The sequence below is a fragment of the Elephantulus edwardii genome, unplaced genomic scaffold (assembly GCF_000299155.1).
Source record: "Elephantulus edwardii isolate Elephantulus edwardi_28Jun2011 unplaced genomic scaffold, EleEdw1.0 scaffold00139, whole genome shotgun sequence".
NCBI lineage: Eukaryota > Metazoa > Chordata > Mammalia > Macroscelidea > Macroscelididae > Elephantulus > Elephantulus edwardii.
In genome coordinates this window covers 4,350,246-4,368,293 of record NW_006399889.1, presented here as the reverse complement: position 1 = coordinate 4,368,293, position 18,048 = coordinate 4,350,246, and the positions used below count along the sequence as shown (strand labels likewise).

General features: G+C 33.7%; 1 protein-coding gene across 1 annotated transcript in view; it reads left to right on the top strand.

Moving 5' to 3' along the window:
* FAM188A (family with sequence similarity 188, member A) overlaps positions 1–18,048 on the top strand; it is a 135,208-nt gene that overhangs the window by 14,165 nt on the left and 102,995 nt on the right. Inside the window, exons 3-6 of the mRNA XM_006894322.1 lie at positions 4,574–4,634; positions 7,291–7,464; positions 10,459–10,510; positions 11,452–11,566. Of these exons, the coding sequence (XP_006894384.1) occupies positions 4,574–4,634; positions 7,291–7,464; positions 10,459–10,510; positions 11,452–11,566 (402 nt within the window). The remainder of the gene's footprint in view (positions 1–4,573; positions 4,635–7,290; positions 7,465–10,458; positions 10,511–11,451; positions 11,567–18,048) is intronic.

Below are 18,048 nucleotides of genomic sequence, written 5' to 3'. Positions count from 1 at the left end.
CAGTATTTGTCCCTTTGTGACTGAGATAGTTCACTCAGCAGCCTAAGGGCCCATCAACAAACGAATGGATAGAGAAGCTGTGGTATATCCACACAATGGAATAGTACGCAGCATTGAAAAACAAGGAACTCATGCAATATTATTCAAAGTGGGTGACCCTGGAGGACATTATGCTGAGTGAAAATTACATTATTTTCATGGCCTTCCCTTTAAAGTCTTTAAAATAAGGTAGATGTATATAGTCTTGGACTATACCTTTGCACTTTATAAATAAAACCATTAGCAATTTATTTCTAACAAAATTTTTTTAAAGTTCTTTTTTTCCACAAAAGATAGTTATCTTAATATTTGTATTTTATATCTAAGGATAGTATGTTACATTGCTTTCATTTCCACCATCAGTTTGCTATAAACGTTGTTAAAAGCTAGAATGAAATTTTCATTTTAAGGAAAAGCTTATGCTTGCGAATAGCTGTGCTATTCACAGTTGTTACAGAAGGAGTTAGAATTTATTACTATATTTTAATCAGCACATCTTAAAAATACATATTTAACATGGTGTTCTTATGTATTTTTAGATAGTTCGCTGCAAAGTAAATTTGTATCTCAAACACTTTATAAATTTACATTATTAAATGTGTTTCTATCAAAGAAAAAAAATTCCTTTTCTATGGTGGTGGTGGTGGTCAAGTACTGTTGAGTTGGAAACAACTCATAGCTGACCCTACAGCAGGTTTTCATAGACAGTCAATTGCATGAGGGGAGACTGCTCATGTTTCCCCCATGGAGCAGTTGGTGGATTTGAACCATGTGGATTTGAGTTGGCAGCGCAACTCCTCACACTGATGCCACGAGACCGCTGTGTCTATGGTAGATCCCAAAATAATATCTTTTATATAGCTTGTTACTTATTTCTTTAGAGAATAAAGTTGATTTATAATAGTGTATTGAAAATTAAGCTTGAAGCTTGTCTCAGAGTTATTGACAGTAAAGAAGGAAAACTAACTATAAATTAGAAAAAGTTGTATTGAGTTTAGACATATTTTAGTTACTGGTATGAATCTTAGTGGGTCTGAATATTCCTTGTCTTGTGCATATGTGAATTCGGGCTTTTTTAAGCCACTCTCAACTTTATCAATAATAACATTACAGAGTTTAATTGCATGTTTATAAATGTAGTTTTTTAAAATGTAAAACATTAAAATTTATTGTTTTATATTTATTTTTCTGTTTTGGATTTCAGAAATGGTAATTCTTTTTGTAAATGAAGTTGCTGTGTAACAAAGGATAATTGTAACATTAAAATTCCTAATGCATATCTTTATGCATTTATAAGATACTTATTTAGTTTAACAGTAAGATAAATCTTTGCAATCCATAGAGACTTTTTATTTTTATTTCTGTTTAAAAGTCTCAACTAAATTATAGAGTAATGAAGAGAAATGAACAAGTATAGTTATTGAAACGTTTTTTAAATTATCAAAGTTAGAATTTGAAGATTGTACTAGAAAAAAAATGTAATTATGAGACTGAATAAAGTAGTGGTAGGCCTTTTTGTATGTAAAAATTTATCACATGCCTAAGTAAATAGCTACAAAATCAATGATAAAACAAAGAACATCATAAATGTCCCTCACTGTAACTGTTATTAGCAATTTGAGTAGGTGAAAGTGATTTAGCTATTAATTAACCATGTTGTTATTGTTAAGTGTCACTGAATTGCGTATGACTCTTAGTGACACTATGAACAAAAGACCTAAACCCTCTTCTATAACTATTGTTATTTCTCTAATGTTCAAAGAGTTTCCAAAGACCTGTTGTTTATGAAGTGGATACCAATCTTGCTTCCAAGCCTGTCTTAATCTTGAAGTTCTAGCGTACCCTATTCACCATGAGTAACCATTATAGTATTTGACACACAGTGGAATAGCATTTAGTATCACAGCAACCCCAAGTTACCTCAGTAGAGCAAACTGACAAGTGCTATTTCAGTAAGAGCAGTGTTCATCCCAAGCACAATTAACAGCAGGCCTTAAAGGCCAACTTTTAAATACAAAGTCCTGCCCACCAGGTCCTGATTGGTTTAAACAAGAGGCTTCCAGCCCACAGCTGATTGTTGCCTAATCCAGGCACCCAATTTTATATACATATATATAATAATTATATAAATATTAGTGATATTGTAGCAAATGTTCTAGATGGATCTTGGCTGAAAGCAGAGAGTACCAGAGGAATGTCTATCTCTGTTTTATTGGCTATGCAAAGGCATTTGACTGTGTGAATCATAACCAACTGTGGCTAACTCTGAGAATAATGGAAATCCGAGAACACTTGATTGTGCTTATGTGAAACCTATACTTGGACCAGGAGGCAGTTGTCAGACCAGAGCAAGGGAACACTGCATGGTATTTAACCATAGAAAAACTAATAAAGTATTTGTCAATTCTCCAAGAACAATGACTTATCAAATTAAAAAAAGCTTTTTGCAGTGAAAAAAATACAAATTTTTAAGGAAAATTTTCTTTCTTATACAAAGAACTTGTACAAATTTATTAGAAAAACTCCAAAATATCAAACTCAGAATGAAATCAGCTGCTATTGAATCAATTTTGACCAATAGTGACCCTGAAGGACAGAGTAGAATTGCCCCTTAGGTTTTCCAAGTCCATAATCGTAACTGTAGTAGGTAGACTGCTACATCTTTCTTCCTCAGAGTGAACTCAAGGTTAGCAACTGAACACTTGAACCACTGTGGCACCAGAACTTTTAAGCACTCAGCTAAAAAACCAGACCAAACCTGTTGCCTGTAAGTCAACTCATACGGAACTGACACATAGCTGACCCATTGGTAGATTTTCAGAGGCAATATCTCACAGTAGTAGATTACCCGTTGTAAAACTGCCTCACAGGACCATCCAGGCCATACTCTATATCAAAGCAAAGGGCCACATCTTTATCCTACGAATTGATAAATTTGAAAGGCTGACCTTTGTTTTAGCAGCCAAGCCCTTAACTTTGGCACCACCTGTGCTCAATAAAATACCAGTGATTAAATGACTCATTGGATATAAGTATGCCGTCATAGTAGGTGAAATATGCTGGACAATAAAAGTATAAAGTTATGTAAGCTAATGTGTCAAGAAAATAAAGCTAGATGAATTTTACTTTTTCTCATTTTTAAATATGTGCTATAATGGCCAGTGTGTATAAGTATATAAGGTATGTGATATTTATATAGAGAGGAAATTGTTCATTATAATTCAAATATTGCATAATTTAAGTATTTTTAATAGCTTGACAATTAGTAATTAAAAATGATGGTTATGGTATCACTTTGTAGTAGTGAAAAATAAATCAGATTTGTAATACATTTAATATAGATATGTAAAAAACAAACAAAGCAGATACATTAGAGTATAAATAGTCATTGTATTAGTGGCAAAACCATAGGTCTTGTTCTCACTTTTTCAAAAATTTTATAATATAGGTAAATGCAACTCAGTTTTATGATTACTATCATTTTGTGAAAAAATTAGAAATTCTTGATTGTTGGATTTGTGTATTTCTATTGGAATACTACAGATTACATAGCTTCTTTTCTGAATATTTTAGTGATTGCTTCATTAATTGTTCGCCAGGCTCTATATTAAGCACATTGTAGACATTGTCTCATATAATGCTAACTTCAACTTTTTACAGTGTTTGCTATTATTTTTTCTCATTAGTAAGGGACTGAAGATTCACACACCTGTCTATCTGACTAAAGCAATTCTGTTACTCTGTTTATGAATATTACTTTATAATACAGTACCCACGGGTAATAATCACCATGGTAACTTGTTTTTCTTTAGTTGACCCCTTAGAGATTCAGATTCTTTTGATAGAGGCCAAGAGTCTACATTGTAAATCATTCAACATGATTAAGATACAAAAGCCCTTGGAAAGCATCTTCTATGCTGATATGTTTTCCATCAAATAACCAATGTAAAATAGTTGACTCACTTCAGGAAGAGAATTCCTTTTTCTATTTAATCTTAATATTTTTAGTTAAAGCAGAAGTCAAAGCTCCTTATGATAGAGCAGTGACTCACTTAGTGGTATTCTTGTGTCACAGAACCAATTTGTATTTAGAATTCTTCCAAGGAAAACTAAGAGAAATGTACACTTGATCTGTAGTGCCTATGCTTTGCAAAAGGAGCAAAGCTTTTATTGGTAGATGTTACTGTTAGTGTTGTGCCTGACTCAGCGCCCTGATAAATGACAGGTTGAATGGAGCAGTAGGTTCTGTATTACCAATTATGTGTTTGTTACTTAAATTTCTTTTGTTTGTTGGAAAGTAGGTATTTCAGAAGGAGCAATATTTTATGGGTCTACAATAACGTTTATAGTTATATTCTCAGAAAATAACTCTCCATAAGTGCTTTTGAGCATGAAAAAAGACAATTTAAAATTTTGATAGAAAAATTCAAGATAACAAAGTATATACAAATTAGATTTTATTCTCATATAAAGGTAAATAAATGATAAGTATATTTGCAATGCATTCTAATAATGATTGCTTTAATTGTACAAGGCATTTCTTTTGAAGAAGCTCCTGTTTTCTTCTGAGAAGTCATCGTGGAGGGATTGCCCAGGTATGATAATTGTCTTGGAAGGTTTAACGCAATCAATCTTTTAAATGATCCATAAAACATTCATTGGCAGTAGTTTAATAATAATTATTCATCTTAAAAACTAAGTGATAAATAGTATGTTTTTCTTATCAAAAATGTTTTTAAGCATTTCATGAGCGTTAACTTCACATTTTAAAATGAGTTTTTTAGCTAAGAGATATAAAATTGAGTTTTTTAGCTAAAAGATATAATTGAGTTTTTCAGCTAAGAAATATAAAATAGGATAAAAAATTGAGGTTTTTAGCTAAGTTAAAAAAATGAGTGACGGCCTCTGCGATTACTGGGGATGGGAAGGGAGAGGGAGAAGGGAGTAAAAATAAGTAGATAAGATGGTTAAAAAGAAAGGCAATATGTATGTAATAAAGGGTTAATCAGATGTAATTAATAATTACATTTTATTAACCATAGTTAATGTTATAAAACAAAATGTGTATAAATTAGTGAATGGAAAACTAGTATTTCTAAACTTCCACCTAACTGGAAAAAAAAATATATACAATAGAGAATAAAAGGCCTCAGTCCTCTTTCTAAAACATGATGCAACCCTGGTGGCACAATGGTTAAATGCTCAGCTGCTAACTGAAAAGGTAGTGGTTTGACCTAGTGTCATGGGAGAAAGACCTGGCGGTCACCTTCCTAATAACAGACAGCCTTGGAAACCCAGTGGGGCCGTTCTAGTCTACCTTTACAGTCAGTATCACTCAGAATCAATTCGACAGATTTTTGTTTGTCTAATAAATGATCAACTCAACTATTGTCTCCAGTCAGAACCAACTCATAGCTGACCCTATAGCAGGTTTTTGGGAAACTATAAATCACAAAGGAGAAAATTGCCTATCTTTCTTCCTTGAATTCTAATGAATTCAAGTCCACTACAGCATTAATGATCTAATCTGTGAATTAGAAGCTCAGTTCCTTACAGTCTACAATACCAGAGCTCCCTTATTAGAGATAAAATATCATAAAATCATGATTGTTGTTTTAGTTCTGACCAAGAACTCAGAATTACATTTTATGTTTTTGTATCATTTGGTATAATGCCTTGTATAAGCATAATGTAGAGTAGGACTTACCTAGTCAAAACAGACCCATTGCTGACCCCTCTTGGCGGGTTTTCAGACAGTTAATTGCATGAGAGGAAATTGCCCATTCTTTGCCCCCAGAGCAGCTGGTGGCCTTTAGCTGAGTGCCTTTGGGATTGCAGTGCAGCTTTTTACCACGAGGCCATCAGAGCTCTCAAACTTTAACCAAATTTATAAGACAGAGAAATGAGTTGTGCTACCTGATAGTAATGAACATTTGAATACACCTAACAGTTTACAATTAATTTTTCTTTACTCACACAATTTCATGTGAACAATTTCACAGTAACTTTGGGAAGAAGGGAGGATATTTTACCATTCTAGTTTTAAATACAAGTACTTACTAGTTTACATTCTAAGCTATACTCAGAAAATCTTAGTGATCTTTAATTTAGAAGTACCACTGTCTGTCATATCTATGCTAATAAATAGTTGAAAAGGCCACACATTTAAGAGAGTGTGATAAAAAGCTTCGCTACACTCTGGGAGAAGGTTGGTCAGTCTCCCATGTGATTTACTGCCTCTGAGATCCCACTGGAGGCTCAGCTGTTAGTTGGTTCTGACTCGACAGCATACAAAAATGTTGTTAGATGCCATTAAGTCAGCTACAAGTTCATTAATAAGTTCTAACATTTTTATGCAGAACTATTGACTTTAAAAGTTTTGTCTTAAGTGCTGTGAAATTTATAGTTGGCTCAGCTCCTGCGTCTAAAGCATATTGAGTTGTTGTTGTTTAATGCCGTCGAGTCGTAGATGCCTCATAGCGACCCTATGAACGAACAGCCTGAGCACTGTTCGTACATAGAGTTTCCAGTATTGAGAGACAGAAAAATCCTTATAACACAAGATTTTACATGCAGTGTGCTATGTATCTTACTCTCCTTATTTTAAACTTGAGAAAGTCTTCTGGAAAGTAATTTGGACAATGGTACTTTAAAAAGGCAAGGGTGACTAAGGTTCAGAATGGAATGATTTGACTATTTGTAGTATTTTCTATGAAATGGTGTCACTGAAAGATGGTTTTAGTAGTGTCTATATTATGTCACATAACCACTATAGCCTCTGCTGATATAATAGATTGTGGTGGTATATGTGCTGACAGTGTTCTCTCATTACCCTTACTCCTGTGGGACATGGTGATCAACGACATTAAATTAAAAGAGAACTAAGGAGGAGAGGCTAGTCTAAAGAGGCCTTTGCATTGTGCCTAGTTTTGCAGTGAAGGAAACCTCATGACTTAGATACTACATTTACCTTTTATTTTATTAAGGACTATCACATTCATATTTTCCAAGTGCCTATTCTTTCACATATTGTTTTTCAAGATTATTTTTCCAATTAATGATAATGCGAGAGTGGTGAAATTGTAATCCTCAATCACATTGTTCAGATTTGTGATTTAAGAATCTGATGTGTTTGTTTCTTCCATTAAAAATGAACAACTTATAAATATATGTATTTTTAATATTGTTTTTCATAATGGCTTTTTAATATCTTAGGGGAAACCACTGTAACTTGTTCTTTGGTTATTTTAGAGGAAGAACGGAAAGAACTCCTTTGTCACACCTTGTATGATATATTAGAAAGTGCTTGTTGTGACCACTCTGGATCCTACTGCTTGGTTTCGTGGTTAAGAGGAAAGACAGCTGAGGAAACTGCTAGTATTTCTGGGAATCCTGCAGAGTCTAGTTGCCAAGTGGAATCTTCTTGTAAGATACATTTTTATTTCATTACTATTTCTTACACCTTTGTTTTAATAAACTATTGAATTTAAGTTTTATTATTATAACATATGTTTCAGTTTTAGCCTAAAATGAAATTTAATTCATGAGTCCTAAGGTTTTGTTTTAAATCTTCTTTTCCTTTATTAATTTCATCTTTCAGCTTTTTAAAAAAAGGAAAAAATGACATCTTTTAAAATATGCTTACATCTAGTTAACTGTCACTTGATAACAGTCTTTAGAGTCAAATGTCTTAGTGTTATTCTTGGAGGGTATTTGGGGAAAATTATATTATTTAATATCAGAAAATTGCTTACTCCTGTATAGTTGCTTTCTAGACATAGTTCTTTAGTGTATGCTTTTAAGTGGTTTTTTTTCCCAATCCTGAAAATTCTTAGACATTGCTCCTATAGCTATTATTTGAAGTTGGTTTAAATATGAGTTGCCTTTATTTAAGTTTTTTATATATGGAAGATTTTTCTATTTGAAATAAAGTCATTATTCAATTTTTAAAGTGTATGTTTTCTCTTTCATTAATTAATGATATTTAGCCTTTGAAACTTCTTTTTTTCAAAATCTACAAATTATGCTGTTGTTCGTTGACATCGAGTTGGTACTGGCTGTTAGTTGACCCTCCAGCTAGTTTTCAGAGGCTGTAAATCACATGGGAGAAGATTGTCTATCCTTCACATGAGGAGCAACAGGTGGATTCGAACCACTTGCCTTTGGGTTGGCAGCACATCTTATCACTAAGCCACCACTGCTCCTTCCAAAAGGAGCTAGTATAATGGAAACTTTTGGTAGTTCATAAGCTAGATTAAAACATTATTCAGGGAATCCAGCTTGAGAGCCCTCTTAATAAAGCTGCTTTAGCTTTTAAGAAAAAAAAAATGTTCATTTGTTTTTCTTTATAGGAAATTATTTCTTTAGAAGGTGGTTTTTAAGTGTTTATAATCCATTAGTGATTTTTCCTACTATAATTTGGTCCATTAGCTATATAGATATATTCTCCAGGGAAATTATTTTCAAATAAATTTGATACCTGATTTCTAGAAAATACGTTTTAATTATTTGTGATATTTATCTTGATTTCCATATAGGACATATCTCTAAGCCACTACTTCTTCCCTGAGTTGAAAAATCTCTGTGATGTCAATATCTTCTCTGCCTTACCTTTACAGTTTAAGCTTGCCAGATTCTAATTCTAGTACACCCGTAACAAGAATTTTTAAAATGTAAGCAATTGCATCCTGCTAATTTTTCAAAAAGAACATAGAATATTTTTAGAGGTAATAATGACAGTTGAAGGAAAAAGTGGAAAATGATCACAAGGTTAACAGTCATAAATATCATAATATTATTTAAATATTTTCTGGTTTTTACTGAGATTCTTATTTATATGTTTAATAGTTTAAATATCAAAATTTTGAGAAGAATATTAAGAATATGTGCTCAAAGCAAGGCTATATATTAATGCTATGTAAATTAGAAAAATTTTTTGACTGAAAATTTGACCATTTACTTTGGATATTGACAAATGAACTGAATGTATTTTAAAATTTTTATTCCATATAACAATCTATCCTATCTGTTTTTTCCTTTATTTCTGTTATTTTTCTTGTGTTTTCTCTTTTTCCACCATCCTTGCCTGCTAAGCTTTTTATTTTGCCTGCCTCTTTTCTCTAAATTACTATGTCTACTTTCATAGTGTGTATACCAGTAAAATGATTGAGTTAATAATCAAGCACAAAACAGCTCAACTTAGGAAAACTTAGTTGTAATTTTTATTTTATTCTAGAATCTTAAATGTGAAGTGTTTCCTCTTTCATTGATACTACATTCTGTCCAGTCATTGGTTTCATTGGCTTCTGTGGTGTGTATAGTTTTGGCTTGTTGGTAGTGCACTCTTGTTTGCAGTAGTGACTACTCAGGTTCAAATTCAGTTTGTTTCCCACATAATGAAAATAATTTTTATTGGACTTCTAAAGATTTAAAAAAATAACTTGAAATGTTTGAAAATTAAAACTAGGTTTTGTAGTGATAGTATAAGGATGACATTTATATTGCAAATTTAACTTGTACATTTAATCTTGAATTAATGCTCTAGTGAGGATACATGAGACTACTAATATTTCTTTACAAAATATATATTAAGTTTTTCATTTTGATAAGCTAGAATAGGCATTTTCTAATTATGTATGATACAGAGACTTTTTCTTTGTGGAATCAACATTCTCTGGGTTCCCAGCTCTTCCATTTACTGTTGTGGGCTCTTGAGAAAGGTACATTTCCTGTGCCAGGGATTCCTAATTCTGTAAAATGAGGATAATGGAATTGTGTGAATTATATGAGAGAAAATCGGATCACTTCTTGGCACTTAATAACGTTCTTAATAAACATAACAGTTAATTAAAGTGCTTTCTTTTAAAAAAATTTATTGTTGCCTTAATAAACATTATCTAAATAAGTTGTAGATAGCTTCTCAATGTTATGAATAAAAGAGGAAACAAACAGATTTTATGTTGAACCTGTGTACTTTCAAAATGCTATGCATACATTTGTTTAATAATTAAGTATCAACCTAAAAATTTACAATTAAAAAGGAGTATAATGATTTTACATTTACATCTGTAAATTAAAAGATTAGTACACAGTGCAGGACACATTACAATCATATGTGAAGCACTATGATTGTCAATAATTTCTCATAATCTATGAAGATCCTAGTATAATTGAATTTAGAAGAAATGTTTGTTATTTTTAACCCTTTTATATTCTCAGTATTATATCCATTTTAGTTAAAATTATGGTAACTAAGATGTTCAATGTAAATTCATGTTATAGTAAAGTTAAACTGAGAATTTTAAGGGAGTAGAAAGTAGGGACAGATTTTGATTGCTTGAAAGTATTTACAGCCTGCTGTGTGTATCTTGTGTCATTTATTTGCCATGTGTAGTGCTGAAAAGTGTCTTTTATGTATAGCTGCCTTGGCTGTCGAAGAGCTTGGCTTTGAGCGATTTCATGCATTAATTCAGTAAGTAACATTGGAACATTTAAAATACTTACCTTGTGGACACATTGCCATTTTAAGTCTGTACTCTGGAAAGGTTCTTATACAATATGTACTACATTGTGCTACTTAAACATAAATTTAAAATCCATTGCTTTAGGGTTAATTAGTTTTTAACTTAGAAAAAGAATAATAATTTGTGGATATGTACTTAAATTGTTGTTGTTTGGTGCTGTCAAGTCACCCGTGACCCATATGAATAATAAATTAACTATCCATATACACCTTTTTTAGAAAATTAATTTTTTAATAGCTAGAAATGAAAAATAGAGTCATTTTAATGTAATGTTTCTCTGTTCAGTAAACATAAAGGATGGAATAAATATTAAAATTATTTACCAAAATACACTATTTTTCATTAAAAGTGCCCAACCCATATTTTCATTAGTTAATTTAAGCTTTTTGTTCTAAAATAAAGGTAATAATGAACTTGTTCATAGAAGTGACATCTAGTTTCACAGTGAACATTTTCTTCTAAAAGAAATCTATATCTTACCTTTGACATCCAGATATTTGTTAAATAATTTTTAGCCTTTAAAAAAATATTTTTCATTTTTTCTTAAACACCTCTTAAAGAAGATCATTCTGTTCTCTAAATAGCTATATATTGTTAAAGTTTATTCATGTCAGAGGAACATGTCACATAAGAGGTGATGAGGTCCCCTGCCCAGTTGATACATTGTATCAATGGTATATATTAATTATATTGACAACTGTCAGAATTAGTTGTGAGGTTTTTTCCAGCACTTGATTTTATGCTAAATTTGTATTAGAAAATTTGACATACAGAAATCTCTTGTTTTATGTTTACATTTTAATGTATGACAATTTATAGTTTGTTTTCCACTTATAAATGTAGTCGGTCTTATCCTGAAACTAATATTTTATTCTTTTTCCCCCCTTAGCAAAAGATCTTTCAGAAGTTTATCAGAATTAAAAGATGCTGTCTTGGACCAGTATTCAGTATGGGGAAACAAATTTGGAGTATTGCTTTTTCTGTATTCGGTGTTACTGACAAAGGTTTGTTTAACAAGATACTTCTCGAGACTTTATTAATTCACATTTAATTCTGATTTTCCTGGTGGGTGAATCATTTTATTACTGATGCTGTTTTTAAATCTCACAATAAATATTTTTCCTCATTAATTTATTTATTATGCGAGTTTATTTACAAAATTAGAATACACTTTTTCTGATCAGATTCTTCCAATTTCCCTCACACTACCCCCCCCACCCCCAAATAAATACTTCTTACGCTTGATAATGTAAGGAGCTCTGGTAACCTAATCCATAGAGAGTAGCATTGCTGCATCTCTGGTGATTTGAATCTACCATAGTGGCTCTAAAGGAGATAGATGGGCAGTATGGATCAATCGGTTTTGACTCCATGGCAATGACTTGACTTGATGATGCTGACACTTGACCCTTTCTTTCTCCTTCTGAAAGTACTTCTATCACCTACTTCTTGACTTTTCTAGTTCTCTTTCTAGGATTCCTTTTTATTTTCTCTAATAACATCCTTTCTTTCCTTATTTGCGTACACTGGGGTTTCTTTTTTATTTCATTATTTTTCTTTTTCCTTTCAAAGTTTGATTTTTAAAGTTCCCTTCAAGTGCCAATCTTACATCTCCAGTAGCCTGATAGTCTCAACTGAGTATCCGTCTAGATTTATGATGCCTGGAATTCCCTGTCTTTCATTTAACAAATATTTTTTGTGTATCAACTCCATGCTAGATACTGTGTGATGATATGGTATGCAATTTTTTTAATGTTTCCCAGTCAGTGTTAGGGACTTCTGGTGGCCTAGTGGTAAAAAGCTATGCTGAAATCCCAAAGTTGGTTTAAATATACCAGCTCTTCCATGGGAGGAGAATGGGCAATCTCCTGTGTGATTTACTGCCTCTGAGGACTGCTGGAGGGTCAGCTATGAGTCTTTTCTTACTCAGTGATGCACAACTTTAACAACAGTCAATTTCTACCTTTTGTATTCTTTTGTATTCTAGCTCTTTGCATATTCTGTTATAATACTTTGTCTTCAGTCTTTTGGAGTGGTCCTTTGAAATATTCTGCTCATCTTCAACATCTTTTCCTTTTGTTTTGATTTCTCAACACTGTAGTGCAATTATCAGTCTCTTCTGGCATCCTTTCTTCTCTTTCTTTTTAATGACTCTCCGTGAATGCTAATCATCCCATGATTGAGCTGGTCTTCTGTCCTTAGTGTTCTTTGCCTCAAACTTGTTCTTAATACGGTTTTTTAATTTAGGTGATTTTGTATTTTGGCAGTTGCGAACTTTCTTTAGTTTTCTTCAACTTCAACTTGCACATGAGTAGTTGATGGTCTCTTTGACCGCATCTGCCGTGGTTTTGGCTGCCGATGCTGAGCTTCTTCAGTGATTCTTTCCACTGATGTAGTCAGTGTGATTCCTGTGCAGTCTATCAGGTGAAGTCCATGTATATAGATGCCACTTCCTATGCTTGTTAAAAATTATGTTTGTCATGAATAAATCACTGAATGTACAGAATTCTGTAATTCTATTTCCAGCCTCATTTTTCTCCCCAAGTCCATAATTTTCAATGGCCAGTGCTTCTGCTTTGTTTCCAACTTTTGCATTCTTGTCACCAATTATTATTAATGCATCTTGACTGCATATTTGGTCAATTTCAGACTGCAAACATTGGTAGAATTCCTCAATTTCCTCTTCTCGAGCTTTAACTGTTGGTGGTATATTAGAGTAACAGTTGTTTTAACAGGTCTTCCTTGTATGCATATAGATAATAACTTATCACTCACAGCATTTTGACCATGAATGCAACACCATTCTTCCCCAAATTTTTGTTCCCAGCGTAGTAGATCATCTGATTCAAAGTGGCCAATGCTAGTCCATCTCAACCCACTAGTGCCTAGACAGTCAATCTTTTACGTTCCATTTAATTTTTTATAACTTCCTGTTTTCCTACATTCATTACTTCATTCATACATTTTTATGTACCCATTTTTCATGGATGTTTACAGCTATTTGTTATTTATTTTCTTTTAACATCTTCCACTCTAGGGATCCTACCTCTAGTATTATGTCTAATAGTATTTCTCTGAATTGTTTGTAGATTTTTCACAGGCCATATATTTCAGAAGTGGATTGCCAGTCTTTCTTCTTCATCTCTCTTAATCTGGAAGATCTGCTGAAACCTGGCCACTGAGGGTGAACTACTGGTGTAAATATTAGTAGCAGAATCTCCAGCATTATAGAAGCCAGCAATCTACCTTAGTACAGTAAACTGACAGGCAAGAGCAAACAATGAACAAGCAAGCATACATATACACAAATTATAAAGTAATAAGCATCATTCACTTCTTTACATTCCACCCTTGCACACTTTCCCCAACCAGTATATCAAACTGGCCAATAAATACTGTACCTAATACTGTATAATACTAGCAGAGCCTGGCCTAACCTGCTGACTTCTCCTAATGAGGATGGCTCAGGCTCTAGTTACGACTGTCCTTTGTCTGACATTTCAGCATTGTTGCTGCAAGCTCTAAATATAAAGGCCCTTATGTATCATGCAAAATAAGGGTTTAGACTTCATCTTGTAGAGAATAAAAATTTCAGCAGGGTAGTTTGGTATAGGTGCTTCGCTAGAGATAGTTATATATAATGCAAAATTAAAGTCAGGAAACAGACTATTAAAATAGGTAAAACCTAGGGTAAGAACAATGGAGAGAAAAAAAAGAAATGGTGAATATTTAGAAATATGTTTAAGAGAAAGAGCCAAAACTGCTTGGTATTTGGTTAGATGTGGTGAATAGCATTGATGGTGGTATAAAAGAAATGCGTGAGTTTTTTAATAAAATTTTTATTTTATACTGGTTTACTTACAAAGTGTTTTTCGCACGAGAGCTTTCCCATTTCCTTTACCCACCTTTTCCTCCACTCATCAAATTGTGTGACCGTATAATTACCCCCCTGCCCATCCTCACCCCTCTACTCCTCCCCTCCTCTTCTTGTATTCCCTTACATATTTTACTAGTTACCTCTTTATTTCTACAATAATAGTCATATACAGCATTTTTCCTTATAGGACTGAGTTTGTTCACTTAGACTAATGTTCTCCAGTCTCTCCCAAGCTATATAGTTATTTACAAAATCATTGCTCCTGCATGCTGCATATTATTCCATCATGTGCATGTACCATACTTTTTCAATCCATTCGATTGAGGTTGGACATTTGGGCTGTTGCCATGTTCTTGTGATAGTAATAACACTACTATGAACATTTGTACAGAAATTAGTACATTGTGTACAAATGTTCATTTGTGCCTCAGTTCTCATTTTCTCAAGTATATTCCAAGCAGTAAAATAGCTGGGTCATAATGAATTTTTTTATGTTCAACTCTTTGGGGAAATGCCAAACTGCCTTCCAGAGTGGTTGTACCTTTTTACTATCCCACCAACAATGTATAAGAGTTCCTGCCTCTCCTTCTCCTCTCCAACATTTATTACTTGATGTCCTGTAAACTTTGCCACTACTACTGGGGTGAAGTGGTACCTCATGGTTTTGATTTGCATCTCTCTTATTACCAGTGATTTTGAGCATTTCTTCATGTGTCTATTGACTATCCAAGTATCTTCCTCTGTGAAAAGTCTTTTCATGTCTTTGACCTATTTTGTAATTCTGGTATTGTTGGATTCTGTAAACTTTTGATATGGGACACTTGTCCGAAAATGTATTGCCAGGAGTTTGTTCCGAGTTGGTAGGTTTTCTTTTCACTCTGTTGAGAAAAGTTTTTGATGCGCATAAGGATTTACTCTTTAGAAGGTCCCATTCATCAATTTTATCCTCTCCAGATTGTGCATTTCTGGCTATATTTGGCAGTCTCTTTATACCATAGACTAGGTCTACTAAGCTTGATCCCAGTATGTCTCTGATGAACTTTATGGTTTGGGCTTTACTCCCAGGTCTCTGTTCTACCTTGAGTTGATTTTTGTGTATGATGTGAGATAAAGATTCTGTTTCAACTTTCTGCAGATAGCAGTCCATTTTGTCAGCACTGTTTGTTTAAGAGCTTGTCATTTCCGTATTTTATATCAGTTGACCATAGCCAAATGAGTCATTTCTGTGTTCTCAGTTCTGTTCTATTCACTGGTCTATATGCCTGTCATTGTACCAGTACCATGTTGTTTTGGTTACTACCACTATGTAATAGGTTTTAAGGTCAGGGAGTGTTAATGCATCCAGCTTCATTTTAGTTTTTCAGAAGTGCTTTGCTTATGGGGTCTCTTTCCTCTCCAAATGAACTTGACAATTTCCCTTTCAATCTCCTTGAAAAATTAATTTTGTATCCATATAGAGATTTCATTGAATATGTACATTGCTTTTGGTAGGATTATCATTTTCACAATATTGAATCTTTCTATCCATGAGAAAAATATGGAATGCTTCACAAATTTCCGTGTCATCCATGTGCAGGGGGACATGCTAATCTTCTCTATATCATTCCAGTTTTAGTATATATGCTGCTGAAATGAAGAATTCGGATGCTTGAATTCTTGTGGCTCTTTTGATTGATGATTATTCTCAGTTGTTTTTGTTTTTTTTGTTTTTTAATACCTTGCCACACACTTAAATTGATGACCATGCTTAGAAACACATTTTTTTCACTATAGTGTTATTTGTGGCAACGTGTTAAATGTTTAAAATCTATAGTACTTATTTTTATCATGGCCTTCACAGCTTCAGTTTGCTCGGCTCCACAGTCAACACTCTTGGCACTAGCAGCCAGGAAATAAAAAAAACGTATTGCGATGGGAAAGTCTGCTGTTAGGGACCTTTCTAAAGTACTCAAGAGCAACGGTGTCTCTTTGGAGACAAAGATGCACCTGATACAGGCCATGGTCTGTATCAGAGAGCTGGACAATGACTAGGGAGGACAGAAGGAGAATTGACGCCTTTGAGCTGTGGTGCTGGAGAAGAGTATTGAATGTACCATGGACTGCCAAGAAAACAAACAGATTCATCCTGGAGAGGGTTAAACAAGGCTACTCCTTGGAGGCAAGGATTCTGGGGCTTCATCTGACATACTTTGGACATGTTGCAAGGAGAGACAGGTCTTTGGAGAGGGACATCATGCTGGGTAGAGTAGAGGGACAGCGCAGGAGGGGAAGACCCTCTATGAGGTGGATTGATTCAGTGACTGGGGTAATCGGGATGGGTGTGTCAGAGGCAATGCGACTGGCACAGGATAGAGCAGGGTTTAGGGCTGTTGTACATAGGGTCGCTATGAGTCGCAAACAACTCGACGGCATCTAACAACAACAACAACATTTATAGTCAGTAAATCATCATGTTTTTTTCTTCTTCCTTGAACAGGTTTTTGGACTTATATCTGGTCTCTCCCCAGTGATTGTGTCATTTGTTCACAGTATTCATTTTTACTTTATCTTAGCTTACTTTGTATTGTTTACTAGGAAGCCAGGTGTCAAATAATCATGCTTTATTTCTCCTTATGTTACTTAAGGCAGTCATTAAATCTTACGATTGTTGATTGATCATCTGCTAAATATAACCTGTAATGGAATAGGGAACCTAATAAAGTTAGGTGACTGGGACAATGAATGGCACATTATCATCTTTGTCATTTTATAGTTAATAAAGTTAAAATCCCTAGGGCTGCTTGTATCTAGACCTTTGGGAATTGAAAAGCTATATTGATAGATCAGTTTTTAAGAAATAAGGAGCTTCCTGTCCTTCTGAGTTACATTCTTTTTTGTTAGTGGAAACTTGAGCTAGGAGCTTAGTAGCACAGTAGTGAAACTTAGTTGTTAACTGCCATTTTGGAAGAAAAAAAACTGTAGTGGTTTGCAGTTCATGAAAATAACTGTCCAAGAAATTCTACAGGGCAGTTAAGTTCTGTCCTGTCTCAGTTACTCATTTCCATCAGGTGGGATCTTACTCGTAGCTGACCTTCCATTGAGTTTGTGAGGCTGTGAATCACACCCAAGGAGATGGCCCATATTTCTCCCTTTGAGCTGCCAGTGGATCTAAGCTGAAAGAAAGGACTTTGGATTTGCAGTACAACTACCTAAGAATTATACCACCAGAACTCTCTATACTGTCCTTAGGGCTACTCTATATTGCAATTTACTACATGTGATTTGTTTGTGTGTTCTTACAAATAATGGTAATCCAGTCAGAAGCAAGCCCAGTCTCAGGTTAATGAACTTACTAGGTTATAAAAGTCTACTGAAAAACAATCCCTACTTACTCTTTAATGGCATATAAATGTGTCATTACTTTAGAAAGGATTCTGTTTGAACCCACCAGTAGGAGAAAGATGTGTTGTTATGCTTTTATAAAGATTTATTGTTATTGTTACTGCTGTTATGTACTGTCAGATGGAACTGACTCATAGCAGATTCTCTGGCAGATTTTTAGAGGCAGTAAAATCCTACAGAAGGAGATTACTCATCTTCTCTCATGGAGCATTTGGTAGTTTTGAACTA